The sequence below is a fragment of the Uranotaenia lowii genome, chromosome 3 (genome assembly GCF_029784155.1).
Source record: "Uranotaenia lowii strain MFRU-FL chromosome 3, ASM2978415v1, whole genome shotgun sequence".
Taxonomy (NCBI): domain Eukaryota; kingdom Metazoa; phylum Arthropoda; class Insecta; order Diptera; family Culicidae; genus Uranotaenia; species Uranotaenia lowii.
In genome coordinates, this window is record NC_073693.1 from 204,866,823 (window position 1) to 204,878,137 (window position 11,315).

The 11,315-nt window shown below is 35.1% G+C and overlaps 1 protein-coding gene and 1 long non-coding RNA gene across 3 annotated transcripts; one reads left to right on the top strand and one right to left on the bottom strand.

Annotated features, from left to right (window-relative positions):
• Window positions 1-579: 579 nt before the first annotated feature.
• On the bottom strand, window positions 580-2,060 carry LOC129751522 (ribosomal RNA small subunit methyltransferase NEP1). 2 transcript variants are annotated; one of them, XM_055747071.1, is made up of 4 exons: window positions 1,952-2,060; window positions 1,318-1,489; window positions 1,014-1,257; window positions 580-948 (listed from the first exon to the last, which is right to left on the bottom strand). In XM_055747071.1, exons 2-4 carry the CDS (start codon window positions 1,465-1,467, stop codon window positions 623-625), a joined length of 720 nt encoding a protein of 239 aa, XP_055603046.1. In that variant the 5' UTR covers window positions 1,468-1,489; window positions 1,952-2,060; the 3' UTR covers window positions 580-622. The 2 variants fall into 2 exon arrangements, with proteins under 2 accessions (XP_055603046.1, XP_055603047.1); XM_055747072.1 differs by lacking the exon at window positions 1,952-2,060 and adding an exon at window positions 1,890-1,910.
• A 3,728-nt stretch (window positions 2,061-5,788) lies between these two features.
• LOC129751524 (uncharacterized) lies at window positions 5,789-6,754 on the top strand. Its single transcript, XR_008738737.1, has 4 exons — window positions 5,789-5,978; window positions 6,044-6,108; window positions 6,216-6,400; window positions 6,471-6,754. It is a non-coding gene; the product is annotated as an uncharacterized LOC129751524 (long non-coding RNA).
• The last annotated feature ends 4,561 nt before the right edge of the window (window positions 6,755-11,315 follow it).

Consider the following 11,315-nt stretch of genomic DNA (forward strand, 5'->3'; position numbering starts at 1 on the left):
AAAGCTAAAATGTATTGATCATCATCAAGTATGTATAAAGCCGTCTCCACTTACCCTAGGTAGGGTTTGAAGACAACATTGTAGATTTTTGAAAATAAACTCTTTTTTCTTAATTTTTAATCGTCGTTTCTTTTCCTAACTTATTGTTTCGAATGTAAGGATTTTTTTAATGTAGAGTTTTTCGTCAAGAGCCAGCTAGTATAAGAGAAATTCGCGATTGAAAAAGATGCACACTCCACATCGTAGTTAAAAATAGAAAATTAACAAAAAGTCACCGTAAACATCCGCTTTTGTCGGAACCCTATCTCTTTTACAGTTATTGGATAGATTACAAGTACATTTAACATTCTGCATTAAAAGTTGGAAAAAATAGTTTACAGTATTGTTTTAATAGCCACCGTCCCCACTTACCCCGGTGTACTTTATTGGTAAAAAAAGCTAATAAAAATCGACCATCGTTTTTTTATTATACATGTTTTAAGTTGAAAAACCGCTTAACTGGGCGGTAAAAGGTGACATGAAGCGGTGAAGGTGAACGTCCATGTATTTCAATGAAATATCTACAACACAACTTCAGTATGATTTCAATAAAGAAATTTATTCTATTTCTGTACTTTATTTTTCATATCACTCCCCAAGTTTCTTCGAACGCTCCACAAAGTTTTGCACAGGTCAGGGCGGCCGATAAAGGGTAATTGCTGATCGAAAAGACACCTTCGGTGTAATCGAGATTTAGATTTCCATGAGCAAACGCTCCAATAGCCAATGCTAGCGGTTCGTCTTGTTTCGGTACCAACTCTCTCGGATGGACCACTTCAGTTGCACTGAAAGACATGGCAAGCTTCCGACATCCAACCGGTAAATGGTTTGTAATCGGATTCTTGATAACGCGCATCAGTTTCTTATCGGAGTCACTAGCTTTAATGCTAAATTTGTGGAGTAGTTGAACTGAAATGAAAAAAAAGAAGAAATATTAACCTTTTTACATTAGAAAAATGTTCAGTATATGTTACCCATTAGTCCAGCAAATCGTTTGAAGGTGCGGGGTATACGAGTTTGTGGGTTGATTTCTATTAACACGTTCCGTTCCGTTTTGACGTACACTTGCAGTAAACCTGCCCTATTCAAAGGGGAGTCCATCAACATAAGCAAAGATTGATGGGTGATGTCCGGTCGGCAACTGCCAGGATCGCGATTATGCCTTTTCAGTATGCTCAGATGATCATCACAATTTAATAATTCAAAAACGGGACCAACCTAAAAAAAAAATCAGTAAATGGGTTCTGAAGAAGGTACGTGCGATTTAATTTAACTTACCTTTACAGTTTCTAGTTGAGCTCCTTCAAGGATAACAATTAAACGTCGTTCATTGGACCGGATGTGGCTGCTATTCATGTGCTTAGCTGGTAAATCATAGTCTTGCCTGTCCTGCTCTTCTTCGGCGGTGAGTTTTCGTTTTTTACCCATGTTTCTATTGATTAAGGTATTCCTGTATTTGTGATAAAATTTTATAATAACTTTAAAATTAACACATTTTTCTAATTACTTAAGTTACAAAACAGATGAATTTTCATAGAATACAGGTAGCTTTAAAAAATGCATCCGTTCAACTATAAAATTTTCCTTAATATAACTGCGTGTTTAAATACGACTATTACTACACTATGTCGTAGTTTCTTCAAATTTGAGAGTCCAGCATTGATAAGCAACTTTATTTTGCTCAGAGAAGAGTTAATTTCATAATTTGTATTTTACAAGAAAAAAATTCAAGAGACGACTTGTGATTTTCTATTTTAAATTCATTATTCGGCGTTGTTGCTACGTTGACATTATATCGATATTCAAACATGCATTTAATTATCTAGTTCAAGGTTAAAAAATTTACTTACGGAGCAAATTGACTAACACCTTGTCTTTGAATACAAGTAGTAAAAATTTACTTTTAACTTACCTGGCAAACAGAAAACAAATTAAATAATACGAACAAAACCGCGTTCCTCAGAATGTTTACCGCATTTGAGAAATCAGCATGGTCCGATATCAACACTCCGAAACTCCGACACAATTAAACTTATTTGACAGTACACGCTAAGATCGGAAACCGTGTGTAGTGAGTAAATTTAAGCATGTTTTGGAGAACGGCTCTGGGTAATTATGGTGGAATTTCTACCTAAATATCAGAGTGACAACGGATTTTTGGAAATAATTTCATCATCATATTGTTTACCGAAAATCGACTTTCTAGGACTCACAGGCTGTACTCGAAAAAAAAGCAACATTTTTTTGTTGTACAGGGGGAACTTGTCTACTACACAGCAAGAAAAATTCGTGTAAATTTAGATCGAAAACGATGCACGAAAACGGAACATCGATTTCGATGTAAAATTCTATCACGGTTTATTTTTTTCCAGGATGTAATTTTTGAGGCGTGTAAATTTAGATTGAAACCAATGCACGAGATCGGATCACAAAAGCCGTCGTGTAAAAATACACAGGGATGTAAATTTTAAAATTTATTATCGTAAATATTGATATTTTTGCTAAATATTCAGGTTTTTGCTTTTGTCTTTGAATGAATACGCCCACACGTATTATTTTTAATTCACATTTATTTACAAAACTGAAAATTAAAACACCATCACGGAAAGCGTCAAGCTGGAATTGTTGTTGCATCCGATGATTCCCAGGACGGGGATGTTTTCAAAGTTCAGCGTCATCAGTATCCTCGAATAGTTCCGGGACATCACGATCTTTCGGTCAGCATTTGGACACTTGAATTGATCTGACAAAAGTTTGTCCGGATAAATATCAGCCTCTGCGAAAAAATCTGACCTTGCTGTAATGGAGAAAAAACTAGTCAGTTTCAACCGCATTCTTCATTTCACGTATACTTACGACTTTAAAAGACTCTAGAAGTGCTGCTGTAGGTAGCTACGCCTTTGATCCACTCGTTTCCGAATAATTTTTCGACTTGTTTACTTTGTGCGCAAACTAACGAAATATAAAAAGGCAGAAGTTAAATATTTGCATTCAATTTTAAATCAAACAGATCTACATTTACACGGTTTGTGACATAAATTTCATTGACCGGTTGATTTTTGCACGACGCAATGTAAAATTACATCAAAACAGTTTATTTCTATCCTATTTTTGAAAAAAGTCTAATATTACATCAAAAGGAGTTTAAAATTACATCTTTTTGCAATTACACTCAAGAAAAAATAGATCACTCGTTTTTTAGATTCCGTGTACTTTTAGAATTTTTTTGCTGTGTACCGTACACTTAAGGTTTTTGCAATAACTTCAAGAACATACTTTGTTAATATTGGTTCCCGCATTTATTTGAAGAGTATCAATATTATGATCACTAAACTATAGTATAAAAAAATGTACCAACATATTTATGTGGTAAGAGAAATCATGTTATGTTAGTTTAACTCATTTCCAAGTGTTGTCTATGGCCGGACACTACGAATTACCTTACCTAAGTTGTCACCGATGGCACAAACACGTAGCTTAATGACTCAAATCACTTGCACAGGTATTGTGAGTGCGTGTTTTTGAATACTTAACATTCCATGAAGACTTTCATGAAAGTTTGTTTCAATAAAAATCATTAAAATCTTGAAAGTGGAAATTTGAGGCGCGGTTTTTTTCCTGCAACTGTTTGAAGTACGGAGCACGAGGTTCTCGAATGAAATTAGCCTTGAGACTACATTCAGGATATAAAAAATACCACTGGCCTGTTAGTTACATTTTGATTAGAACAGTGGTTTTCAAAGCCCCCAGTCTACAAGAATATGCAGTGTGCTGTGATTCATCTTACGTGTTCTTAAAATGATTTTCGTCGTTCGTCAGTCGATCGATTTTTTTGGTAGATGTCAAATCACTTTCCAATCCTTTGCATAAGTTTGTTTCCAATTTACGAACGCCAGCATCAATAAATAAATAACTTCTATAGAAAAAAAACAAGACCAGATCTATTTAAACTGCCTAAAAAATTATGGGCTCAATATAGTTTTCGTGATAGGATGAATAAGAATTCAAGGAAAATTATTTTGAATTTTTATTACCTTCATTACTATTATTTTTTTTCAATAACATGAAAACGATATACCTACTCTTTGTAAATAATCCCAATCAAAATGTTGAAAAGAATAACAAAACATACGAAGCTCACATGACCAAACATGGGTTGAATTTTGGTAATGATGGATACAAATCTTCCAAAATTTCGAAATGTCTAACGACTCATTTTGATGTACCGCGAGAAATCTACCTGAACGGAGCTGAGTAAAAAGGTACAATTAGTTTCACATTCTCCGTAATCGAACCGTCATCAGAAACGAACTCGATCAAATGTACAGCTCGCTGCCTGTACAGAATTGAGCTGCTCCTGTCCTTCTAATTCAACGTCGTTAAAGTGCATAAGGACATTTTCCGGGGATACCTCCGTGGTGCAGAGCAAGATGAACAAAAAAAAAGAGAAAACGATTTTTTGGTTAATCTCATGATATATTATTAGAAAACTCTGCCATTACGTACCTAAATGAATGAAAATCAAAATTTGAATGATTTTTTTTTTATATAAAACGGCGTGTTTGTTTATTGATTGTTTATCGAGGCTGGCGTTCGTACGTATGCAAAAGCATTTGGAAGTGATTTGTGTACCAAAAAAATCGATCGACTGATGCATTACCAAAAAAAACAATTAACGAACACGCCGTGAATTGAACCATTCCATTGATTAAACCAACTGACGTTCACCTTTTTGGAATGTGAATAAAACAGCGGTACAAGTTACCGTTTTGCTATATAGGTGGATGAGAAAAAATACACTCAGCCGAAAAGGAAACGTTAAATTCACCTATATTTTCACGTAGGCGCTCATTACGTGAATTTTTGCTCGATTTACGTGAAGCACTTAGGAGCTAATAAAAAATCACTTGGTATTTACGTGAAATTCACATAGCCGTTTGTTTCCAAAACAAAAACACATCCGATTTACGTGAAAATCCAGTGATCCGCCAATTATAGTTGGGTCGGGTGCATTCTATGTGTTTTCACGTAAATCTCAATGGCTCATTAAAGTAAAATCGATGTGAAAAAATAGTCAGCACAATATGGCGTGGATCCCACAGTTGCTGCTGACAGATAAAAAAATTCTGGGTGATGGAGAAGCTGAATTTTTGTAAGTAATAAAAACTTTGTTATGTGTTTGTTTCTTCTCAGAACATTTGTTATTTTTACAGAATTGGAACTGGACAGCCAGGACGGCCGTGTTACCACTAAAGGGACACACCAAATGACATTTTCGAGACGATGGTGAAGTGAAGTGAAGTTTAGTTAGTTTGAAAGTGGAAATTTAAAGTTTTGTGATGATCGTGTTTAATTTATCATTTATTCATGATAATAAAAAATTCCCGCAAACTTAAAAAAATTATTTAAAACATTTGAAGAAACTCCCTATATTAAATATTTTAATGAAAACTACGTGAAATGCATGTAGCAGAAGAAATCAAATACACGTACGCTCCATATGGAATTCACCTACAACTCACATGAACTTTACGTGAACTCTGCTTGCAACGCGAGCTCTGTTTGCTACCCGCATAGTGATAAACCGTACAACTAATCATCAGTATTATACTGATCTGATAACGCTAATCGTTGCTGTTCTTAACATCACTATTCGTGTGTCCAAACTTACCAGTATACGCTGAGATTATACAAAATTAATTTTGAAAGATACGATTAATAGTTTAAAAAACTAATAGTGCCGTGCGTCTTAACTACAGTGGAAGACGCGCCTTCACTGTTTTCTCTCGGAAAAATGATTGCGTACACCAGAACCTGAACGAATTCTTTCCTTTTTTTTCGCGGGATTCCCGAATTCCTCGACGTTTATCGTGGTGGCTGTTTGGCATCGACGGTACCGAATTTTCTCTCGGATCAGTCATCTTTTAGGAGAAGAATTGGTAAACAAAATTTAGAATTTATTACGATTTTTTTAAATAATTTTTGGTTTTGTTTTTGAAATCAGTGCAAAATGTTTGAATTGCCGGAATCGGGCGAACGGATGTTCTCCAGCGGAAGGCCTGGATTCAGGTAAGAAACGTTCATAACTAGGTAAACTAAAAAGAATCTCCTGAACTTGGTGATCCAACTTGTAAGTTTTTCAATTTTCTATGAAATTTGCTATTTATTTTTTTTAGGTTAGTTTTCGATTTCGCTAAATTAACATTTCCGGAACGAACTGCTTTCGCATGTTGGGGGCTCAGCCGTTACCTCAACCTCGAACAACTGTGATGGTTGGAGAAGGTTGGTGCTAATCTCATATGTAGCATAATTGACATCCCATGCACCAATAAAACGACGAAAGCAGGAGCGCTTCTGACAGGTACAGTTTTAAAATTCGTATAAATAAAATTGCCGTTTATTTATTCAGATTTTTGAATCCATCCATACAGATCGTCAAAGTTCAACAAAAACCCATCCAGCATTATCATACCGGATGAGCACCACAGCAGCAGAAGCGATAGCGAGTTCGAGCGAAAGAGCAGCATCAGTAACATAGTCATCGATAAGGACGGAAGCTAGTGAAAAAGTATAGTTCGATTATTGCCGGAAGTGTGGGCAACATTTTTATCGCCAAGGTATGGACGACGTTGCTGGCGTAGGTCATTATTGACATCTAAGGAACCGTGCGCCGAAAATTGTAGTGAATTTGAAGGCTGAAAACGTGGTAATCAACAGCACCAACATAGCCACGTAAAGATTTCCATGTCGTCTTTTTCCCCGCCGCTACTGTCGCAGAAATGAAACCGTGGATCCGTAGTATTTTGAAGGACTTGAGAAAAGGTATTCATATAGGTTTAACTTTTATAAACACAAAAAACACTTACACAAAAAAAGCTAGATCAAAGTTGTAAATTTTGACGCAGGATTGAAATTTCTGATTCAACATTCTAAGAATTCAAATTGAAACTAATTTTTACTTTATTTATTTTTTATTCATCGAATTTTTATTTTTTATTATTTTATTCATCGAATGCAAAATAAAAAAAAAAATATTCGAAAAATTTAATCAGAAATCATATGGAAATTATTGAATTCATAACTCAAAATACCTTTTAATTTAGCTTTGCTTGAACATCAATTAAAATATAATTAAAATAGTTAATCGACCTATAATTCGAAGAATCAAATAGTTTACTTTTACATTTGTTTCAGGTTTCAAGCGTCTAGTCGTGATTTCTTTTCTTGCGGTACAACGGTCACTGCAGACGGCATCGTATACCCAACTGGACTTTTGGATTCACCGCACCTGACGGTAAAATTTTGTTTTTTTTTTCTATATTTGTTTGTAATTCAGTTTTTTTTTTCTTTTTCAGATAAAAAGGAAAAAAATGCGCCATCGGTAACCTGGCGCACTGTGTAAATGAAAAATATTCTCGTACCTCTAGAAGAGGTTGATGTTATAAATAAGCATTAACCCTACCAGAAAGTGGATAGCGCTTGTTTAATTTTATATCGTTTTTTTAATTGATTTGGATGTCACTGATCTTCATTTGTACCTAACCATTTAAAAGCTACCTAAATTGAAGAAATAGAAAAATAATATCCAGGAGCGTAAAAGATGAGGTAATTATCATCCCAACAAATGTGGAGGTGTAAACGCAGCATTCAATTCAGAAACGAAATTCATTAGCAGATATGAAGATTAGGTATGATTTGTAATTTGTAATTTATTAACTTTAACGCAGCTTGTCCTAACTTTTAGGAAATCATATAATCAAAAATAACATATAATTAAAAATTGAGATTTAATAATGGTTATAACAATCAATATTTGTTATTAAAAATAATTAGTCAAAAAGTATGTATGCAAAATTGTGACTATTATGGTGATACGATTTATATGATCTTGTAAATTCAACAAAAATCTAATGTAATTAATCGAAACCCATCTTAGAATTAAATAAATTATTTTAAATGAATTACAACACGAATAATCTTCTTCTTTATTATTTATCGTAAAACTATCTTTTAAAGATACGCTTTAGCATCCAAAATGATTCAAATCGACGATAAGATAACGATTACATCTATCGTTTTACTTCATTTCGGATCTATAGAAAAAAGCAAAAAAAATGAATGGTTACTCTACTTAACGACCCGTTCGCTGTATCGTAAAGTGCGTCCAAACGATTCCACTTCATGGAAAAAAGACTACCTTAATCGTACATCAATAATCCAAAACTATAAAGCTAATCTTTCGTGTGTCTTAGGAAGAAGATAATGGAAATCGTTGTTGTATAATACTGATTCATGCGGGTACCTGAAATTCACGTAGGTTTCACGTGATTTTCATGGTGGCAAAAATCCATGTACATTTTCACGTAGCGCTCATGTGAAGAATTTTTTCGGTGTAGAATCAACTCTTTTTCCAGTGTGAAAATCAAAAAGGGAAAATTTACCTTTTTGCTAAGTGAATGAAAAAAGGTAAAATTTAACTCGAAAGGGTGAAAAAAATCACCTCTGCTTGTCGGTAAATTTTACCTTTTTATTATTTTCCGTGTGAAAAATGTATTCAGATTATCGGATTGGGGCTAGTGCTATGGTCAATTCGAGGAAGTTTGGTTAAGCCGCCTCAAGAACCTTACCTAGTGCAGTATAATTTACACCGTACTGCCTCCAATATGGAGCTCGAAATAAGGGGGGGGGGGGGGACCGGGGGTTTGTATCTAATGTGTTCCAGTGGAAAGTATTTTTTAAAGCAGCAATTACGATCGGGTTATTTGGTCATATTTGATTTCGTATTTCCAGATAATCCGGAACGCCATCTTGGTTATTTATTTATTCCATAACGAGCGCAATATTTATAAACAGAATGAATATTAAAACTTAAAACTAGATACTCTTCATTTAACAGAGAATATTTGAAACTCCAATATTTATTTATTTTTTAAACAATATTCACGAAATAACTAAATGGGGATTCCCTTGGAAGACCTCCTTCAAATTTCTTGCTTTAATTTGCTCCCGAAGTGAAGTTTAATTTCGCTTACCTTTTCGACGTAATCCATCTGTAGTTTCACCTTCTGTTATTCACAATATTGTTACACAATTAAAATATTCACTTACAACTATTTTAAACTGATAAAACGCAGCTTTACTTTCCCGTTTTTTTTTTTCACAATATGCCGCCAAAATCCTCGTGTACTGACATAAAACGTTCGTTGCTTCGATGATGCCGGAGCCGCCGCCGACTGATACGGCAGCGATGCCAGTCAGTCAAGTGATTTTGATTTGAGAGCAAACGCACCAATAAGTGAGTATACGCGGCCCGGTTTTGCTCATTTCAGCCAAAGGACTGAAGCAACTGTCAAATCACATACAAACGGACCGTACCGACTTTTTGGAACCAGAACGTCAGTTTCCCTTTGATTTCAATGGCATTTTGGTACCAAAACGTCAGTGCGGTACTGAAATGTCAGTTCGGAAATTTCCTTCTCTTTCAGCCCCTTGATTTCAGCGGACCGGTTTTGGGATACACACTCTTTCGCGCACCGGGCGGTAGCATAATTATTTTTAAATTAAGCATTGCACTGAGAAAAGTTTTGAAGAAAATCTTAATCTTAAATTAATACGGACCGAGTAAATTTTCGGAGTCGTCCACCAAACGGCTCTTCTTAGTTACATGATCATTTTTGGTAATAAAATACGATGCTTCGAGTTTGTTTATCGGAAATTGAGTGAGAAAGGAAAAAATGTTATCAAAATTCATAGGTAGAAAAAAGTCCTAAACAATATAACATTCAAAATAAATAACTCACCATCAGAACCAGCAATTGCACTTTCTCGTTCAATTCCTGGATAAACCCGAAAAAATGTAACGAAATTGCGAATTCAACTGGTTATCCAAAAAAAAAAATCCATCCACAATTTTAATCTCATACACATTTTTTCTTAAAATGAATATCAACAAACATCCACACGCTGCGACGTCGTTTGTTTAGTTCAGCTTAAATCTTCAACTTCTTTTTCTATCCAACGTGCTGACTGAAATAGTTGCTTCTCCGAAAAACTGGGTCCCATTAGTTGGAAACTAATTGAGAGACCTCGTTTCGAAAGCCGAATTGGTAGGGACAGTAATGGAATGCCACCCATACGGTTGGATACAAAAATCCTGCACAGCGCATGGTATCGATTATTATTACTCCGAGAAAAATCCTCGAAGCTTCACTCAAGGTTGTGGGAGTCAGTAAAATGTCACAATCAAAATTTTCAGAAAGCAATCGTCGGACTTGAAGGGCTTTTCGGAAATATTTCATGGAATTAGTTTTTGCGCAATAAAAAAAGTTTCCGCTTTCCGTTCGTTTGTTTAATTCTACTTAAAACGGTAGAATTTTTTCAGTGCATGTTTGATCTCGCCCCTTTCTAGTGAGCAAATTTGGTGATTTTGTCGGTCCCGACGGCAACGGCCCTATTTTGCTCACCTTCATACTAACCCCCGGTGCGGTATGGAAGTGATTAAACTCGTGAGCATTTTCACTTTGCTCGCGATGGGCGATGGGCGCGCTCGCAGTCCCGGTATACGATTTTTCGTGTGTTAAACAGAGAGAGAAATAGCCTTCACTCCAATTTCACTCCGATTAGCTGTCATTCTTATGGAAATCTGTGCAGGAGTAAAGAGCAGGCTTTTTTCTTTTGAGCAGGCCCAATCCCAATTGCTGCGGATGCCCTATGAGCTTGCATCCCCAATAAGAATTATATCACGTTTTTACTCTACAAAAAGTGATCTAGATAAGGTTTATCAGTTTGATGTTTTTTCGAATGCAAGTCTATAAATCGTTACTAAAAACCTCTAAAAACTAAAGCTAGTAGGGCTTTACTAAAAACGGGAGATTACTCAGTCTATGCATGATTTTGATGATTATTTTTAGGAGCGATTGCAGATTGCAGTGATTAGGACGATTGCAATAAACTAGACTGGCCAAAATGATGGTTATAATACTTCTATAATTTTCCAACTAGTCGAACGATCAACCTTTGATTAGAGAAAACTAAATTACAGATTAAGATGTAATTCAAAAATGCATTATTTTTTACTAAAATAAAGTAAACTATTCAAAGTATGCTACAGGTTGTGCAGTTACTTCCGTTGAAATTAAAAATCAAAAGCATTCTTTATGAGGACTACCTTTTTTCTATATATTTTATTTGTTAACCATTATTTGCTCAAAGCGGCTGAGAGTGTAAGTGGCTGCGTTCTGCTCGATAAACTGCATGCATGCATGATTTTTGTTCAA